Genomic DNA, 21,555 nt, shown 5'->3' with positions numbered 1-21,555 from the left:
TTAAGAGTATTTTGTATTTATACTCAGAGGGATGTGGTTGTAAAAATTCTTCACGTGCACTGATTTGTTACTGAAGATTTTGTCTGTGCATTCACTGCTCTTTTTGCAGCAAGCTTGTACACTCCTGCTTGCGCTGAAGACAAGGAGGCACAGTTCAGAGAGGCTCTGAGACCTGCTCTATGTCTGCCCAAGAACTGAGTAAAGGAGAATGGACTGGGATATCAATCTCCCAACTTCCAGCCTCATAAACTGACAGCTTGTGAACTTGTATCCTTCGATACATGGAGGATAAGTTAGCCTTCAGACACCTTTGTAATTTTAGTGTTTATGTGGTATTAAAGTTACTGGAATCACTGAAACAACCACACTATTATTGCATAGGCACAAACATACAAAATCAAAATAGAATCAAATCAAACTTTTATGGCATTCAATTAATATGCCTTCCTATTTTTAAGGTTTCAGTCCTAATTTTAGGTTAAGAAAATACATTCATAGATTGTTTTTGTACCCTTTTCCTCCAATTTTGAGAAAACAAACAAGAAGCTGTCAAAACATTACCTCTCATTTGATTTACTTTACAGGCACAGTTATACAAGAAACATGAGCCAAGGAAAGGTGAATGATTAATTCTCAGAGAGGCAAAAACTCACTACTTATTTAGAAAAACCAACCAAACAAATCACAAGCCAAACACAAAGGAAAACATATATATATTCCTTTGGCTACTCTTTAGCACAATTTCTGAGATGTCATCACAATGGAAACCTATGGAAAGGCATCCCTGAAAATAAAACAGAACAGTGAAATTTATTACAGAAAGGGATACACTTACTTGGAGTGGGTGTAGTGGATAATTAAGCCATACATCCCGCAGGTCCTGCAAACATTGAGAGATGCCTTTAATGCTCAAGGGAGTCATTTAACAAATTCCACAGTACTAAATAAAATGTCATTACTTGAAATACCGAACTATTTCAGATGCTGACTCTGCTTATTGCAAATTCAATAGTGCTGGCAAACTAATTTTTAAAATCGTGTATTTGCTGTTCAAACTGCCTGTAGTTCTCTCAATTAGCTTGTGTCAAAGAGGTGGAAAAATCCTTGAACCACATAAAAAGTGGTTAAAGAAGAAAAAGATTTGTTTAAGCCTCAGGACTAACTTTATTTGCAAGTAGTCCTCAGTAGCAAGTTTGACTTCTCCAAAGGAAAGGACTGAAAAAGAAAAAAAAAATCCCACTTATTTTCTTCTATTTCATAAAGGCTTCTTTCACTACAGCCACCAAGCAGCAAATAAACAGTGAGTTACAATATGCTTCCAAATACTTCTATTTCTAATAAGCTTTGTCATTTCAGAGACTTAAAGGAAGGAAAATAATATACAATTCATCCTCTCACCACTGCCATGTGTGCTGTCCCAGCACTGGGTACTTTCCTTCACCTTTACACAGAACATGTTCTAACTAACAGCCATCTAAGACACAGCCTGATCTATTCTTGCACACTGTAATTGTGCAATTGGGTAAATGCTGAATGAAACACCCTCCTTTTTTTTCTCTCCAAACATATGTTTAAAGCTTTTAGGGTATGATGATTTAATGGATGAAACTGAATAGTTGCTTGACAAGTGCATCATTCCCTCAGAGCCAAAGACCTGGATCTGCAGCACCCATTTATGTTTTCAGAGCAGCACTTGGAATGGAAGCTGCCAGGTTTCCCACACCAGCCACCCTTTCCCTACCTAAGCCAAGCAACCCAAAGCACACCTGAGAAAATACCATAATTTTTTTTGTCTGGATCAGTAGGGCTTGCTGTCCTAATTCAATTTCCAGGAACTGCATAAAACAGTACTTCTGTTCATTTGTGATCCTTAAGTAAAACAATGGAGACGAAAGCACATCAAGTTCTTTTTGAACTGGAAATCAAATCATGTAAGTACATAAATACCTTTTCATTGAAGAGCAAACGTCCAAATAATTGTTTTGCTTCTTCCAGGCTTCCCTCTAGATAAACAGCTCCTGCATGAGGGGACCAATATGTCAAAGGTCAATAATGCAATTAGCACTCAGGAAATTACTAAGCATGAGAAAGTCAAAGATCTTGGACTTCTTCATCTCCAACACATTCATTTTTGAAAGCATGCTTTCTGTACCAACACCTGTTTTTTGGAGAAATTTAAAGCACATTAAACACCAGCATAAATGAACAGTCATAAAATGAAAAGAAAAACTTGAAATAATTATATCAGTGATAGAAAATGATACATCCAATGAGCCAAGTTTATACAAATTTACCTATATTTCCAGAAATACTTTCCACTAAACAGCTAACTACACAATTGTGCTAGTTTCAGCTGGGATAGACTTCATTTTCTTTGCAGTGACTAGTACAGGGATATGTTTTCCATTTTTGCTGAACAGAGGTTGATAAAACAGAGATGCTTTTGTGATTGCTGAGTAGGGCTCCACAGAGTCAAGGCCTTTTCTGCTTTTGGTATTGCCACACTGGAGAGCTAAGGGTGTTGATTGGGGACGACAGGTACCAAAGACCAAGGGATATTCCAGACTGCTATATAAATTGCAGGGAAGAAGTATGTTGGGAGTGATCGTGTTTGTCTTCCCAAATCATCATTATGTGTGACAAGGCCCTGCTTTCCTGGAGATGGCTGAACAGCTGCCTGCCCATGGGAAGCAGTGAAATGATTTCTTGTTTTGCTTTGCTTGTGTGCACAGCTTTTGTTTTCCCCATGAAACAGTCTTTATTGCAACCCATGACTTTTCCAGCTTTTATCCTTCTGATTCTCTCCTCAATCCCACTGGTGGAGGAGTGAGCAAGAACTGCATGGGGCTTGGCTGCTGCCTGGGGATAAACCACAACATTTGCAGATAGGGAAACCCATGAAATACATTTCAATAACTAGCAAACAATTACCATTTATTCTATACTTGCAATAAGATTACACTCTGTATATAAACGATGTGTTGGGACTATTGCAAAGCTCAAGGTCTTCCTTGAGCCTCCTTCCTTATTGGTGCCACAATAATTTATTGTCTGACTTGGAAAGGCCATCTCTGCACGTCTCAGCTTCTGAAGATCATGTTTGCTTTTTTTTAAACTTCACACACAGCCCTCACTAGCTCTCTCCACATGTCCATCAGTAACAAGCTCTGCAAAACTTCACATATTTTCATGTGTACCCTATATACTCTACATCTGCACAGGCACTTCTTAAATTAGTATCAACATTTTGTCCTCTAATACGTTTTACAGGAGAACTTCTGAAAATCTCAAACTTGTTATTGTAAGCATAAAAGCAAATGGAATACACAGCTACATCAAGAACACAGAGAAAGGGAGTGCATGTTCCCAGACACAGGAAGAACATGATTGGCCTTGCCTTTCCCTTCCCCTTTGATTCCTCACTAGGTCAACTACTTTGTTTGGACTCTTCAAAGAACAGTTTGGGGGTTTATAAGACTAATCTGGAAGAGGAACATTATGAGAGCACAAAGTTTTAAACAATTCCTAGGCAACCTGCTCATACTTCTGGTTTTTATGTTCATCACAGGGACTTTGTGATGAAGCACCAGACTTTCCAGAAGAGCCTCAAGTAGGAGCTACATATACTTTTACAATCCCTTAACAAGCTCCCACATTTTAGCTACAGCACTGAAAAAATCTTATTGCTCAATTAACTTGCTGAACAGCTTTGTATTGGAGGTTAAACAGCAAGCCTGCTCTCTCAGCAAATCTCAATGCTTGCCAAATAGTTCTCATTGCTATATCCTAGACAAGCTGAAGCCTATGAACAAAGACACAGATACATATCTAGTGTTCCTCTTCTGTTTGCTTTTTATTTTTAAATTAAAGATCAAAGCGTTCATGGAAAGCAAAACAGAGTTTAAAAGAAAACTCTTATTTCTTGATAAGAGGAAATGCAATCTGGCCCAAGGCAGAATGCACAGAACTATTGACAACTAAGCCAACTCTGATCTATTTTTCAAAGCAGGACAAAATGCTTCAAGAGCTCATGTAGTACCTAAAGACCTGTAACAGGGCTAAACCATTCCCATAGCTAGTAACTTGTACAGTACATCTCGATGAATATGAAGTCAAGCCAGTGAGACTAACTTGCTTTGTATACTCAAGAAAGTAAAGGTTCATAAAAATTTGCTATTTAAAATAGAGCTTGTGCAGATGTAACCAAAGAGAGCTTCATACTCCTGGTGTGGTAACTGTGGTCAGTCAGGCCCTGATTTCCTCTGCAATATAAACCTATAGACCAATGCAGCCAGTCACTAATCTGCATCTTAGTGCCCAACAGCAAATTGACACAACTCTCCTTCACCCTCAGCTAGAGGGTAGCTTTATTACACCAGCCATATTGCCATGCTTTTTACCTGTAAGAAAAATGCAAAGACTAAAAGGTATTTACTCTGCAAATTCACAGAAGGCTAGAAGGGCACAGAGGAAGTAGTCTGGTGACTCAGTTGGGAGTGCCTGATGCATTCAGAAAGCAAGCTGCAGTTTAAAATTCAGGGCTGAGGCTGAAGGTCTGTTCAAGCACTACTGGAAGCAATGAACCTGCTTATCTTCTGCCAGGTCACGCTGACCGAACTGCTCCCCTGCTCCCACAGGGGGCAGGTGTCAGGCCATGCCGGCACACGAGAGGTGGAGTTCTGCAGTGACATGAGAAGGCTTGCCCTTCAGTGTGTGGAAGCCAGGACATGGAAGATGAGATTTTCATGGTTGTACTACACAGTCAATGTGTTTATACACATGGCATATGTGCAGGAGAGGGGAAGGGACAAAGATGATACAACAAGACTTATTATTGCCTACTCCTACTGGCACTGCTCAACAGGCTCACATTTCCTCCATCAATCAACATGGCACACAGACAGGTATAAAATGTACCTGCCTGCACACACAAATGCAAACATGTTACCTATGAGGGCTTCAAAGCAGTTGGCCATGGCATGGCGGAGATCTGACTCCCTGCAAAGGTCTGGACCATGAGCATAGAGCATGAATCGTTCCAGTTCCAGCTTCTGCAAAATATGTAGAAAGAGTGAAAACCATGGCTTTAGAAGCACAAGAGTACCAGTTCTGTCACTAAAAATCAATTACACTGTCATCACGCAGCTACTAGGTTTGAAGGAACTATGAAGCTTTTCTCCAAAGTTTCAGTTTAGACAAAGGCTAAAAGTAAAAAATTTCCTTTGTTTATCAGAGGTAAAAACTGGAGTGTGATACCATGGAAAAACCAGAATTATCAAACTAAAAGAAACTAATGCAGAACAGTGAGGAATAGGAACTCTGGTAGACACAATCCATTGAACATCTATCTGGCTTTTTCCTCTAAGACCATCAACAGGTGGTAGGCTCTGGGCATGGCAAGAGAAGGCTCATATTTTAATCTGCAGTGCCACCTAGCTTCCTTCGTCCTTTCAAAAGTGCATCATTAACACTCTTCTGTTGCCTGAACTATAGTTCTGCTTGCCAGTCAAAATCTCAGACAGTAAGCCAGATATTTTCTATAATATATGATAATTCTGCTATAGAAATGCAGGCAAGAGCCCCTAGATTCTCTTTACATATTTGTCTTTTTGACACAAAACCATTATTGGGATTTTTAAAGAAGAGATTTATGCATCTTGCTAAGTTTGTATGAGAACAGGCTCTGCCCAGGTGGGTATAAGTTTCTACTGATTAATATCTTGTTAACTTTTAACTTCATCCTCCCAGAGTATATTTAAGAGGTAAAGCTGGAGACTAAGTTGTTTGAGATGCATGGTTTAGATGTGTTTCAATTGCCAAAAAGAGTTTTCCATTTTCAATGAATGGCAGCCTGTTCACTGCTCCAGAACAGTGCAAATTATGACTGACAGCGTTCCACCACACTTCATAATGCACAGCCAGCACTTGCTAGAGTTAACGTAGAAATAGAATATTGTTTTATATAAAATTTCAACTTCTTATACTCATCATTTGCTTCTTAGTTATGAACAGCATTCCACAAGTTCAAGAGACATTGAGAGGATGAGAATTATATTAAGTGAACTGAATGCAATATGACACTGCAGGGGAAGAAACCCAGGAACATCATATAAGACTCATGAGAGAAAAATTGGGAATATACAGACATCTAGTATTTACAGCTGCATCTACAGTTTTTAAAATAATGCAATAAAAATTTTCAAAAATTGTTCTTGTACAATGATAAAGGCTGTGAACAGACTTGAAGAATATATGAGCTTTCCTGACGCAGGTTTAAAAATAGTATAATTAATTCAAATGTCAGGCAATACCATATTTGTAAACAAGGCCTTGATATGAAGGGTTTCAATCAATTCATGCTTATCTAAATTAATTAAAAAAGATGTGGAAGAAAATTATTCTGTTCATTGCCAACCCTATGCCTCTCCTGAGAGCTGAGCAAAAAGATGATATGTTAGAAATCCTGCAGTTTTTGCCAAAATCCCAAGATTGGATAAACTTGTTTAGGGAACTGTGTGATTACAGAGAGGAAAGATTGAAAACTTGAAAACTATCAGCAGCACACAGTGGACAGTGTGTGCACATGTTTGGCATAATCAATTACATCAGTAAATCTGAGACTGTTTCTTAAAAAAAAAGCTAACAAAATCAAGAATGAATAAGGGAATACCTACCTATTTATGAATAGACTGAATCAACTTTATGTATCATAATACCATGCACCAGTATCATATATAGAAATATAAAAAGCTCTGTTGTTCACAGAACTAAATTAAATAAAATTCTAAGGCATCTTAATTTTTCCTAGGAGATAACAAAACCCTTCTCCAAAACCCTGTTCAATATACTGCTGACTACTCTGACAGTCTACAGTGGACCTGAAATGATTGCATAGGTTATAGAGCAGATGCTATTTTTCCCCCCATATTTTCTACCTCCAGTTGCCATGCTTTCCCTACATATTCTATCAGAAAGTTCTGTTATAAACAACATGTTTATAAGTTTGATTCTTTTTCTTCACTGAAGTTCTACTGTCAGCTTCATTACTTGTGCAAATTAAAGGCAAGTAAAGGCACACCTTCAACAAAGGCTAAAAACTCATCTCTATACCTGCAAAAATCACTTTTCCCAAAAGCATGCTTTGGAGAAAACACTAAGTTTTCCTTTAAAATCTACTTTCAAACTGAAAAGGGTTCCTGCATCCCCAATCTTGTACACAAAGCACAGCAAAGAAAGTGATGTTCAAAGCAGGCAGTTCCCTCAAGAAGCAGTCCAGACACTGACACGGATGTCAAACACAGAGGCACAGAGAGCTGTACCTTAGCCAGCATGGCCAGGTGCTGGTTCTGTACGATGGCAGTGCGGTACGTAGCTAATCCTCCTTCCTCCAGAGTGGGAAACAGGTAGTATAAGTGGACACTGGCAAAACAAAAAGCAAACCAGATGCTGCTAGCATGTGATTGAAGAGAAACCACATACACCTGTAGAGAACTGTGCCCTTCCCTCAGACCCTAGTGGGTAATACGGGTGGGTCCCTTACCAAAGTGGAACTCGGCTTGAAGTAAGGTAAAGATAAAACATTCAAACAATGTCCAATCCTCTCTGATGGGATAGCACTGGCAGCAGATCAGGAAGAGTGCTGCTTCTCTGCTGGGCAGCACATAATGTCTAAATCCCTGCCAGCCTGCAGTTCCCTCATCTCAGGTTTCTGTCTAGCAGCAGCATCAGAGGGTTCAGCACAGCTGACACCTACAGGATGCTGAGGAATAAAGCACAAGGGAAGCCTCAGCCTTGAGAAATGCCATGCTGTGGGTACACAATGCTTTCAGGTGCTGCTGCCAACAGGACACCTGTCTGTTTATACATGTTTCTTAAAGTACTTTAACAGATGCTAATGGAAACAAAGAAAAGAACTCAACAGCCTGGATTTATCAAATGTGTGAAGTCATTATTCCACAAGCAACCAAAAAAAAAAAAAGAAGTAAAAATCATAGGCTTTTAACAACCTTCAATGTTATTTGTCATCATGCTAGCAAGGTTCTTCATAAAACAGAAACAAAACAAAAGTAATTCACTGATCCCATCAAGATCTGCGTAATGAATAAATTATTTTGGATACTTTCATCTATGACTATCTACCCCATGTCAAAAAAAGTTAACACATAGAGGGTTTTCAACATTCTCCAATTAAGGCATTGTATGGCACTAATTATTAAAATATTTTATTAAGCCAGTACATAGGGAGAAAAATGCAGATAGATGCAAGATTATTTAAGGAAAAAAATTGCTATAAAACTTAGAGGCAATCCAATCAAGCATCATAATTCACAACAGCAGACACCTGAAGTTAGGAGAGGTAGAAAAAAAATCAGACTTAAATAGGTGCTTACATGCTCTATTGAACAAAAATGGAGCTCATTTTTTTTTCTGAATCGAGACAAAAGTTAGCTCAGAAAGTGAACTGATGGTTGATGAACAATGACAATGAAAAATGCAAGACATTTTAATCAGCAAGTCTTCCATCGTATCAGCCTGTACTGTTGTATGAGAGAAAAGGCCATGAGTTTTAAGGGCAGTGGAGACCTTTATAGGCTAATAGTTTTTAATATCACATAGCTAATGGCTAGTAGAGAACAGAGATATAAAGGCAGTTTTGTTGTTCATGTAACAAACTGGCTTAAAGAGCAAATTAGCAGTAAACAAGACTACACCTCTATTTAAAACAGCAGAACAAAGCAGGTGCAAATAGATAATAATCTTTAATTTGTGCAACCTGTTTGCCTCTAGTAAGGTAAGGTAGAACAATGGAGGTAACTAATAATATGCCTGTTTTGTTCACTGATTTCAGAATATTCAGGCCAGAACTGGAGAAATTTTTGATGAACCATGGAGTTCTTTTCATTACTTTTGAGTAGACTGCATATATGCTAAACTATTGAAGTTGTTATGGAAGCTACAGCCCTAATAACTGGAAATACAAGAACTGCAACACGTTCAACATTACCCATAAATGCTTCTCCCTTGCAACTAGACAAAGAGAACCCATGGAAACAAAATAGCATGCCAGGAAAAGCATATTTCCTTTAAAAAAAGGGTAAAAAGTTCAACTTGTCTACAGCTGAATAATCTCTAACCCAAATCAATTGCACTCCATGAAAGAGAAACTCTAACTTTCTGTTTTGTAATCTTTCTTGTTTTATCATGACCACTGGAAGAATTATCAAGAGAGTTGTCTGGAGGTGTGCAGGTCTAAATATCAGGCAGGACTGCAAACATTCACAGTGAAAGTAGACACTGGAAAGTTCAATAAACACAACACTATAATAATAACATACAAAGGTGAGAACTGTTGAAGAATTCCCCATTTACCTTGTTAAGAACTCCACCACGGCATCTCCCAGAAATTCTAAACGCTCATTGTGGTTAATCCTGAAAAAGGCATTTTAAAGTTCACCATAACCTAAGTAACACATACTGGTTATTTACACAACACAATTAAAACAGAAAAAAATCAGAGTTGATTGCTAATCAGTCACGATACTAATTTTTGCAGCCTCCCACACCCTCTCTGGATCACAATCCTTTCCAAAACAGAGTAATAACTATGTGAATCATGAAACTCAGGACTGACACCACCACCTTCGAAATTTCTGTATGTTCTGTTCTGAGCTATTGTCAAAGCTTCACAAAATGGGAAAAGGAAGCAGGACTGCTGCCTGGCACTGAGGTCAGGTTTCTCTGTCCATCAGAGGGCACCAGATGATTGAAACAAAAAGCCTGTTCCAAGCCTTGTGCACGACACTAGGGAGCTCTACCTAATTAACATCAACACCTGCAGGGCAGGATGACCCTGCAGCAGATCGTTGCTATGGCAGAGGGAATAGGAACTTGGATTTTTCACAGCACCTTTAAATGCCTTGTTTTCTGTAACTTCCTCTGAGCTCAAAAGAAAGAATGGCTGTACCAGGAGATGCATCCAAAGATGCCATTAAACTTATTAGAATCTTTTATTTCCTGTTTTCTTTCATCACTGTGCCTGATTTACCTTTGTTTTCCATAAAGCTTCATTTCCTTCAAGCTGCCTGCCTGCTTATATTCAAAGGACTAATAAGGGCAAGCAGCTGAAAAAGACTATGAGCTTGTCTTTGAATACATTCAAATTTTTGCTCCAGACACCAAAGCAAGTAAGCAGCACCATTTTGGATTTTACATATGACTGTAACAGAATCAAGGCAATTGCCATAGGGTTTTATTTTTAATCCAGAAGATTCTTGTCAAGTATTTGGCAGCTTTTATTGTAATATTCACTCCTCCAACAATTATATAATTAGTGTAATTTCTGAAATAGCAGGCTTTTGTTATGGGCTGAAAGAATTCAAGTACTTCTGCTGTATAAAACAGTAGTGTGTGAGCAAATCTACAACACCTCTGTGCGGCAACATAACTGAAAACACACCAGTCTCAGAAATGTGACTTTACATTTTTGTGTTATTTCATAAGAATTAATGCAATTTAGCCTTATGTTATCTTTAGAGGATTCAAGTAAGCTTGAAAAGGGCATAGTCTAGATGAAACAGCATTTAGGGAACAGTGCCACAATAATTTATGTAGAATTAAATTTCTCCTATTCCCAAGCTTCTTTCAAAATGATGGCTCTTGGGTCCAGCTAGAGCACTAGCTGACTAAAAGACACACTGCCATCTAGATCATGCATTTCAGAGATTTCACGTGCAACTGCTTCGTGCATTAGCTTTGTCAGCTTTGTGTATTCAACTTCAGCTCAATATGGTGCCTGTGGCTGTAAACCACATCTTAAACTATATTTATACTCAAAAAATTCTTAGTGGTCATTTACAGATTATTGCATTAAAACATTAATGGGTTTTGCATCTGTCTTTAAATTGGAATAGTAAATCAGCAAAGCCCATGCTCAGCACCACACTCCTGTTAACAAGGTGCCATGCCAGGAAGGTGCTACTGTGAGAAAACATAATGAAGAATCCAATTTATAGCACTGATAACAACAACAACAACAAATCTTATTCTGCAGAAAGCAAAAAGGTAGCCTTTTAGTCCTCCTCATTTCAAGGATCAACAAAAATGATAGAATTATCTGTTAAAACCCTCCTCAGACATTTTCTGCAGGTATGACCAAACATTTACTATGTCACTGCTAATGGAGGTACAGCACACCTTCATAATATAAAAGCCAATTCAAAATGACTTTTCAGTTCAACTATTTGCCAAAGCTGTTGCTGACAGTAAGTTGGTTGTTTCTATTAAATATCTCCCACTGCAGCAGCTTCCCTACTTGCAAACAACTATTTTCATTACCTGGAAGGAGCTGGATCATCCTGTCCCAAACGGGACATAATATTTATCAGGGTGTTGATCCCTAAAAACATAAACAATGCACTATTAAGTAAACAGACACTAATTCACTTTGAATAAATGTAGAAAACAATTACTCAAAATGTTACTTTGTAATTGCTGTACACAAGATTATCCTGTTATTTACAGGGCTCATTACATAAAGTATAATCCTTACCAATGCTCTCTGCCTAACTGACCACAGTCCCATAACAACATTATTGAATTTCTGCACTCAGGAAGCCAGATAAATACCACCTTTGCATGAAAAGGACATTCTAAACATTACATAAGCAACAAATAATTTACTTCATTATCACTGAATATACTTTAAAGGGGTGAGGAATATTTTGCAGCTGACAGACCACACATTCACATTAGCAAGACACATTTACAAAATATATTCCAGTTCGTTCACCATGTTGAGCAGCAAATTAAGAAAACAGTACTTGCCAAAAATCTAAGCAAATACATCCTCCCATTTATTACCCTTGCTTGTTTTCAGCTCTTCACTTGCTGACTAATTTGCAAAATCCAGTCTTTTAGAAAGACCTCACCAGTGTCTGCGTATAATTATTGAAATCCTCTACTAAAGGCATCTCTCAAAAGTAAAATGGCCAAGGAAATGATGATGGAACAAAGGGTGTTCTTACTGATTAAATGTGAGGTAAGAGAAAAATGAAAATGCTAGTGGTGTAAATGGCATACCTTTTTTTCTCATGTGTATATGGTGAACTTTTCTATCTCCATACTTGGGCTGTCGAATCCCACAGTTGGATAAGGAATTTCTGGCATGATCCGGATTCATCCCAAAATTTAAATGATGGCTTGGGTGAGTCATGGCAAGCTATAGTGTAACACATACAGGGAAAAAAAAGGGTTAAATGTATTTTTGCAAATGAAAGAAAAACATTATCTTAGACCAGCAGCTAGTAATAGTTATTTTTCAGTTTGAAGAAAGGTTACAAAGTGATGTAGTCAATCAGAAACTTGGTTCCAGGAATTTAAATGCAGGGTGAGCTTTTTCAGATGTCAGAAAGAAGCAACATTTCTGCTCAATCATCAATTTAACTAATTAACTTTCATCATTTTTTTCTTTAAAGAAAAATTAGTTTAGAAGAGAAAAAGCATGAACTGTCAATTTGCCTTAAGACTTCTGCTTACCAGCTTTGCTGACCTGATTTCAACACATTTGCTTATTTAAAAATATATTCACTCTAACACTGAACTATAAATATTCATATTAAAAAATAAGCAATTAAAAGAGCTTCTCAACCATCCATATTTACATTACTTAAGTATGTATAAAACTCTCCTAGCTCAAAAAATGAAACAACAACAAGTACATTACTCTTGGCAGAGTTAATCACAGAAGAACCCTTTCCCTCATGACTATAGAGGACTCATTCTTCAAATGGAAGAGGAATGACAGGATTGGTCCTGTTTTACCTTTGTACCACCAAGGATAACCAAAAGCTTACTCTGCTGCTGACATCACCACTGCAGAAATGGCAGCAGTAAATAGAACTACAGCTTGCTTTTCAGAACTCCATCCTGCTAACTCACACATTTTCTCCTTCATTACACATACACAGATCAAAATATTGTGCATGTATAAAAATATGGGCACACAAAAGTTGTGTATAAAAAAAGAGGGAACACTGGAAAATGCAAGTTGCAGAAAGTTACTTCTAACACACATGCAGGACTGGTGCTGCAGACTGTGAGCAAAGATGTTCAGTAAGTCATTCAAACATTGTCTGTTGCTTTCTAAGCACAAAACTTAAAGAGTAAAATTATATTGAATCAACAATAAGAACTTTCTCCAAGTCCTTTTTAATTCCTTGATAGTATTACTAAGTTTGTTGTAATTGCACATTCTCAAATTCTGCTCCATCTGGACCAGATGACACATTACAGCTTTTCTGAATAGATAATTCAGTGTAATCTTTTTTTAGCCTGCCTGTATTTTAAAAAGAATATACCATGATAAAATAGGTAACAATCAATGCAGAATTATACATCAAACACTGCCTATGCCCAAGCAAATTACTGATACTATATACATTTTTAAAAAGCTCTTCCTACCATGGAAAATGTTTTTAGGTTTTAAATAAATGAGTGTAGGGACAAAACATTAAAAAGCACATTTGTTATAACCAAACATTATTAACACTTTATTTTTATGCTCTCATCTCTTTTTGATTAAATTTACTTGTTGGTTTGTGTGTTTGGCCTCAACATTTTGAAAGTTTCCATCACTGCATTTTTATCTTTGACATTAAAACAAAGACAACCTGCCAACAACCAAATCCTAGAAAATGCTCAATGTTTAATGTAACTTGCAGTAGGAAAAGGCCTGGAAAACAAATCCTAGAAACCAGAAAAGCTGTGAGAAAAGACATTTCCCTAAAATAATTTGGGAATAAAATCTGTAAAGAAATACAAAAACTGCCATGTTTTGAATTTAGTCCAGTCATTGGAGAGAGATGACGCTTACTTCAGAAGGAAGTTCTGTATAGAAGTCCCCATATTCCTTCACTAAATTCAGAAAAAGTCTAAGAGGAAAGGGGCCACCATGCAAAGAACCAGCCTCAGAGATAATCAGTTCCAAATATGCACTAACATAAAAGGCTAGTTATGTGACATGGATGCATCTAACACAAGTAAGAACTTCTCCTCTCCAGCTCCTGCTCTTGCTTGTTAATAAAAAAAAAAATTCATCATATACTTGCAGAAATCAAGAGCCAAACAGAAGTTTGCAAATTTCTATTCACTACCTACAAATGCAAAAAAAGGGCAACTCTGCTCTTTTGGAACAACTGGCTATAAAAACAAGAAGCAGGGCACATCCACTCATCTGCAGAATAACATTGTATTCTCCATAAATACCTGAAATAAAGAACTAACCCAGAAATAAGTACTTGACAGTCTTTTCAGTAACTGCATTTTTGTCTTGCCACACATTACAAGCAAATCCAGATCTACCATGGGAGCAAAGGCAGGTGTAATATTTATGTGAACAATAGATATCTCTATTTAGAAGTCTCTTGGTCAAACTGAAACTTTCGAAAGATCTGCAGTACAAGTAATCAGGTCCATCCAAGCAGAGGCAATGCTGTGCACTTCAGCAATATGAATGAGCTCAGTAATATCATGGAGAGAAACCAGCAAGATGTTGGGGTTTTCTTTTCCTATCTTACCTGCAGCAAGCACCTATCTCGAAAAGTGTAGCCTATCAATTTGTCCAAGTGCATCAGGCACTGATGGTAGCGGACATGGTGGGTGAGGACAGGAAGCATCATTGCATGCTGAAAAAACAAACGCAACAAGCAAAATCATTCAAATTTAGTGTACAGAGAATTCAGTTGACTGAGCTAAAAATACAAACACTTCCCAATTGTTACAATTCTAGTTTACTGTTTTGGTTTAAGTAAGAAAAAAAAATCATAGTTTCCCATCCTTCACTTATCAAAGCACTTAATTAATCATATGTTTTTATCTCCACAGCCCCATCCAGACTAAAGAAATAAATACATAAACCCAGTCTTCAACTTAAGCAACTTCAATAAGGCAAAAAATGTCTTTTTTTCACCTGGTCACCTGTCCCAGACATCTTTCATGAAAAATCCTTTTCTTAGGATTTTTCCTCCTGAGAAGCTGAGAGCCCTCAGGAACAAAATGTAAACAATGGTTATCTCCTGCTGTGGAATGCAACAGGTGCATCTGTGATTGGTCTCATGCGGTTGTTTCTAATTAATGGCCAATCACAGTCCAGCTGGCTCGGACAGAGAGTCTGAGCCACAAGCTTTTGTTATAATTTCTTCTTTTTCTATTCTTAGCTAGCCTTCTGATGAAATCCTTTCTTCTATTCTTTTAGTATAGTTTTAATATAATATATATCATAAAATAATAAATCAAGCCTTCTGAAACATGGAGTCAGATCCTCGTCTCTTCCCTCATCCTCGGACCCCTGTGAATACGGTCACAGTCACCAGTAACAGCAAATTTCAAGAAGCTATGACTGAATATAACACTATATTTGTACCTTTTCATTTAACACTCTGCTTCAAAAATGAAGAAACAGCGCTTCCCCTCTGCCTCATTACATTAAGGAAGAAACACTTTACACCACTTTAGCCAGCTTTCACCAAACAACAGTAGGTACTCAATTTTCAAGCACAGTTGTGCCTTGCTTCACTTCCTTTTGAGGAAGAATTATGGGATTTTTGAAATGCTGTAGTCTGGCACATTTAATGTGCTAAAAAAGTATCAGAAAGGTTGCTGTTTGTCTAAGAAACAGACAATGTTCTCCTGTTGGGGAAAATATCAATAAAATTGAAAAAACAACAACTCTATTTTGTAACAATGGCAGTCACCCTCTCTCAGTGTTTCTAAGGAATTCTCCACTAATATTGACTTTGGATGCATCTGGGTTGAAATAAGCAATTAGTATAGTTTATCAGTAGAGTACTATAGCAAGTATGATATCAACATCACAATTCTTGCATAAGAATGAAGAGAGAAACAGGAGAAATGCAGGATTTGAAGACTTTTATGCATGTGACCATTTGTGAACTAGTTTTTTCTAGTTGTTCCTATTACTGACATAACATGAATATATTCAGAATAAACATGTGTTTTAAGGGCATTAAAATCTGAGGGCTGTCATAATTAATTCAGAAAAAGGATTGTGTATGATTAGAGGAAATGAGTGTATAGCATGGAGAGAAGCAAGAAAAACAAGCATATGAAGTAGATGACGTATAATTTACAGAATACATGCTGTTACAGATTTCTGCAGGTCACTAATGACAGAACAGCAGAAAATACAAACTGTTGAATGTTACAAGATCAAAAATGAAGACTAACTAATGGCAAGACTTTCTGTTTAAGAAAAAGACCATGAAATTCCTGAAAACTAAACACAGGGCTGGAAGGTAATCACAGAATCATTCAGTTTGGAAAAGACCCTTGAGATGATTGAGTCCAACTGCTGAAGTAAACTCCACCAACTAAACCATGCTCCACAGACCTTTATAAATACCCTCAGGGATGGTGACTTCACCACTTTCCTGGGCAACCTGTTACAATGCTTGATAACCTTATCTGCAAAGAAATTATTCCTAATATCCGATCTTAAACCCCCTGGGTACAACTTGAGACCATTTCCTTTTGTCCTGTCACTTGCTGCCTGGGAGAACATATCATCTCCCACCTGACTACAAACTCCTCTCAGGCAGCTGTAGAGAGTGATAAGGTCTCCTCAGAGCCTCCTTTTCTCCCAGCTCCTTCAGCCACTTCTCATCAGACTTGTGCTGCAGACCCTTCACCAGCTCTGTTGCCCTTCTCTGGACGTGCTCCAGTCCCTCAATGTCCTTATTGCTCTGAGGGGCCCAGAACTGGACACAGGACTCAAGGTGCAGCCTCACCAGTGCTGAGTATAGAGGACAATCCCTGCCCTGCTCCTGCTGGCCACACAAGTGCTGACACAGGCCAGGATGCCCTCGGCCTTTTTGGCCACTTGGGCACACGCTGGCTCATGTTCAGCCAACTGTTGCTAGGAACTCTTCCCTGGTCCTTTTCTCTCAGATGAAATAACCAGCCAATATGCAAGAAAAAGACTTCCAAATGGCAGAGAAATATAAAACCACTCCAAGTAGAATTAGGAAGTGTTATTAAGAAGTTTTAGTTTGTTACCATGTCACTCATTTACAGTTTTTTGGGGGTATTTTTAAGAACATCCCTTTTATCTCCATATAAATTGTACAGGTGTGATTCCTATGTGTTCCTTCACGGAAAGAATTAATTGAAAAACACCAAAACAACCAAGCCTGAAACTGTTTCACAGGACAACTGTGCTTCCCTGCCTCTACATTCCACCGTACTAGACAGAAAGAGTCTCCTCAAGCAACGTTTAACATTCTTCACACCAACACGTGTCCCTGCATTTGAGGACTCCGATACCAAGTTTCAGACTTTTATCAGCTGTGGTGCAGTGAAAAAAGAATTGAAAGTCCCCTGAGAGCACAAAGAAAGACTTAATTTGACTCTTGAAGTTACTTTGAAAAAATGCTGCTTTCCTGGCACTAACTGATTGATTGATTGATTCAATCAACATCCATCATCTTGGACTACGGCTATTGAATGTTTCTGATGTTTTACGTATTTATCTCTGTAGAAGAGATGTTTTTAAAATATGTTTGATTTCAAATATTTTGCATGTCCTTTTCTTGCTGCAGCTAGCACAGCAAGGCAGAGACTCTCTCAAGTGCCCTCAGGTAGTGCCATCATCCCCCAGGACAGCAGGTGCTCCTGACCTGAAGCTACAAAGGGGAAGCAGGTGAGCTGAAATGTTTTGGAATGTATGAGATGCTGAACACTCTACAGTGCTGCTGAAGGCTCGCCAGCAACAATGGTGTGGGTGGAGAGGGGGAACAGAGGTGGGGTCTTCTCAGCATGGCCAGATCCTGCCACACCGTGTACCATGTGCTGCCCAGCTCAGTGGCCAAGTACTGCACTTTATATACCAGGTAACCTCAAGTGAGCCTGTCAGAACTCAGACATTTTACACTTTTTTAGAACATTCCACTCACCATTTTTCCTACCCTTTCAAGCAGTTCATTTCTGAGACAGTAAAGACCAGTGTCATTAGGGCTATAAGGAACTCAGAGCAAGTATAAGCTATCACAAGTGACTTAAAAGAGTTTCAATCTTCTAAACTGCAATGCTTTTAAAAGCAGTAATTTTAAATCACTGCACTTGAGCTCTGCCCCCAGAGCTGATTTATGCATATTTAGTTTTAGTCTTCTTTAATCTGGGAAAAAGCATGTAGCAACAGCAGCAATCTTTCATTTTACAGACATACAGTTGCCTATTCTTGGCCTCTCTAAGAAATCAAATCAAAGGACCTTCATACCAGAACTGGCTGATTTAGATGTTACAGCTGCAGATGGGCACAAAAATTGTGAAACAGCTTTACTTTTACCATTCTTTGGTGTTTTGCTGTCCTTCAACAAAATGAAACAGGAATATTCAAGACATTAGGAGATGAATCACAAAAGATATTATGAATAACACAGAACAGTTTCAAAGTGCCTAAACTGGAAATTTACTCTGTTTACTTAAGCTATAAAAACATATACAGTTCACAATAGAAAAATTAGGGAATGGCTGTGATGTTCTTGAGCTATGTGAGGAGATATTGTGCCACTATTCTCCTTCTACTTCAGAAGCAATAGTAGAATCACAAGAAATGTTTCAGATGGAAGAAAAGCAATTTTAGTTACTAGCATTTCTCTCACTCTAGAATTTTCCCCTTTGACTTTTAAGATTATAATGAAATTTCTACCTATACCCTTGCCTAGCAACCCCTCTAATTTATACTCCGCATTGTTAAGCTAATATGAAGTTGCACGCATTTAACTCTTAAATAACATCATCAAAGCAACAGCCAAAAAATAATGCAAGTATATCTCTAGCATAATTATATGGCTGTTACTACTACTCAAATTTTACTAATACAAAATTAAATAAAAATTGCATTTATTCTTATTATATCACAAAGCTGGTTGCTGTCAACTGCTTCAGAATAGGATCTGACAGAGATATGTTCCTTAGAGATGTCATGCATATGAAACAGAGTATCTGAAAGATACCTTTCTACTGAGGCTCACCTTAAAAGGTAATTGTGGCAGGGTTTTAGTTTTTTTAATTTCTTTTAAGTAAAAAGATATTTCTTCATGCTTTGCTGTAAAACTTGGGGTGTTTTTAAAAGCTATCTAAATAGAAAAATATAATAAATAAAAATATAATAAATGTAATATAATAAAAATATTAAAATATAATAAATTATATAAAACCTGGTGGATTAAGAGTTTCACACTAGACTCAATATTTGGCAAACCACCAGCCTCAAACTGGCCATTCCTAATCTCTCTCATTTGCACTAATCAACCCCTGGCAGAAAATTTTAAATTTTAAATTACCTTTTTTGTGTGTATAGAAGGGGTGGACAGAACACTAGAATAGTTCCCTAGATCAATAGATATTATTGAGGTACTCATTTCCATTTGGTTCCTCAGTCTAGAAGAAACCCTTGCAAAGGTAAATGGCAGCTACCAAGAAAGAAAATCCATCTCTCTGGTTCAGTCACCTGGCAGACATCAGAGCGTATCCCTGTTTTCCAGAAGCCCTGGCTGCTCAACTCCACAGTGACTTCACGTCTCATTGTGTTCTTCTGGCGAATTTTCTGCAGTGCCTCCTAAGCAGGGAGAGAACAGAGCTCCTGTGAAGGGCTTGCTACAACAAAGCACAGCGATGCACACACCAGCGTGTTCACAATACCCATGGTGAGGTTCAGTTCTGGTCAGCAGTTTCTAAGGCTGGCGCAGATCTGACAACTCCCAGACTGGCAGATGTGTTGGAATACAGTGTAGACAGGGGATTTTGGTAGACCAAGGAGAGAACAGAGGTGACTACATTTTCTTTGCTGCAAATGACAAAACAAACCAGTCCAACTCATATATCTAAGATGATACATGAGTAAAAAAGCTGAAGTCCTTACAATGAAAGAACTTTCTTTCCCAGATGTACAAAACAACCTCTTCATTCATGTCCATCACTGTGAGTACTCCTGGTCTGAACACTCAGGAGGAGCAAAACAGGGTTTGCTTTGTCATCTTGGCTACTTTGCAACAGTTCCTGTTCAGCTATGTCATTCTGCCCAGTCTGGGAAAGGGGTCAGCATTCACCAGTCCTAGAGACTACGCTGATTGCAATCCACCAATTTTATTTCAATAACAATTATTAAATATACGTTTTACATTGACCACTGGCTATTTTGGTGGTGTGCAAACAATTTCTCTCTAGAAACCATGATAGGGTTTCTAGAGACATTAAATCACTAAAAGATTGTGACAGCATCATTGAAAGAAAATATTTTCTGTAAAAATGAAATTAAAGAAAAACAGATAAAATAAATCAGCCTGGGATTAGAATCTCTTGGTTCCAATACTATAAAGCCCTGGGGTGTGCAAGCTCCCCACACAGCATGAACTAACCCCTCAGTGCTCTGCCTTCTTCAGAACACAAAGCTCTTCAAAGCTGCAACTTATCCTGCCTCTCCATCTCCTTTTCATTACAAGGCACTTGCTCAAAGCTGTCTCTTTCCAGCTCCCAGTTTGAAGCCTGTGAGCAGGCTGGGCAGAACAGGCTCTGTTTTCTGATTTGCAGAGACTCACAGAGTAGTTCCAACATGTGCATCTGTCCAGACACAGATTCATCAAACCTCAGACACCTCAGTACAAAGGTGCCTAGGGTAGGATGCTAGATAGCCCTGGTTCCTTTTATATTCAGTGAAGGGGATAAATGGCTTCAAAAATGCATTTCTCCCTCCACTGACTTCAAAGTGAGCCTTCAGGTCCTAATTTATGCACCTGCTGTAAATGCTCAAAGTTAGGTTAGAGGAACAAAGCCCCAGGCATGACCTTGTCACAAATAATATCATTGTACAGCCTCACAGTGGTGGATGACTGATGGCAGAGGGAACAAAGATGCTGCCAGCACTGCACCCCTTGTGCATTGTCAAAGGTGTGTCATTGAGTTTTCCTGAGAAAGGTGCTACAGTGTTTGTCAGACCTGGCTGTATTTCAGTCTGACTGGCTCAGAAGCACTCCATAATATATGATTCATAATCTTTAAAAGCCCATGTACAAGTCAGGTACAGTGCTACAGCTCCTTCTGAGTTACTGACACCTCTACTGACAAATATATAGGTTATCGTCACATAAAGTTTCTGCTTCAGCCCTGTATGCCTCCCTCTTGGCAAACTACTTGTAAAACTCATTATCTGAGATAATACAGCCTAGAAACAAAAATCAGCAGTCCCCAGCAAGTGCTAAATAAAAAAGGAACATTTTATCTTCTGGAGCAAAATATGATCACCCCCTTACAAACAATCCACTACAATTTTACAAATGAGCTATCCATTACCCCCTAATGAAAATATGCCCATAAAACAATGATCTTCTGCTTGCTCTGTGTGTAGCTGTGGCAAACAAAATCACCTCAGTAAGGACAAATCTTTTTTTTCCTTTACAACTGTGGCACAGTTCAGTCACAATGTTGTGGGGTTGTTTTTTTTTTTTCCATTTCCAAGTAAGGAAGGCAAGGGCTTATTTAATA

The 21,555-nt window shown here is 38.2% G+C and overlaps 1 protein-coding gene across 3 annotated transcripts in view; it reads right to left on the bottom strand.

The window, feature by feature from the left end:
- DROSHA (drosha ribonuclease III) overlaps positions 1–21,555 on the bottom strand; it is a 72,966-nt gene that overhangs the window by 17,316 nt on the left and 34,095 nt on the right. For all 3 annotated transcript variants that reach the window (XM_030969502.1, XM_030969510.1, XM_030969519.1), the window contains 9 exons: positions 19,526–19,633; positions 14,574–14,681; positions 12,079–12,217; positions 11,335–11,395; positions 9,370–9,429; positions 7,320–7,419; positions 4,949–5,051; positions 1,948–2,018; positions 836–880 (listed from right to left, as the gene is read on the bottom strand). In XM_030969502.1, the coding sequence (XP_030825362.1) occupies positions 836–880; positions 1,948–2,018; positions 4,949–5,051; positions 7,320–7,419; positions 9,370–9,429; positions 11,335–11,395; positions 12,079–12,217; positions 14,574–14,681; positions 19,526–19,633 (795 nt within the window). The remainder of the gene's footprint in view (positions 1–835; positions 881–1,947; positions 2,019–4,948; positions 5,052–7,319; positions 7,420–9,369; positions 9,430–11,334; positions 11,396–12,078; positions 12,218–14,573; positions 14,682–19,525; positions 19,634–21,555) is intronic.

The sequence above is a fragment of the Camarhynchus parvulus genome, chromosome 2 (genome assembly GCF_901933205.1).
Source record: "Camarhynchus parvulus chromosome 2, STF_HiC, whole genome shotgun sequence".
NCBI lineage: Eukaryota > Metazoa > Chordata > Aves > Passeriformes > Thraupidae > Camarhynchus > Camarhynchus parvulus.
The sequence above is the reverse complement of the archived record's forward strand: the minus strand, read 5'-3'. Positions and strand labels throughout refer to the sequence as shown.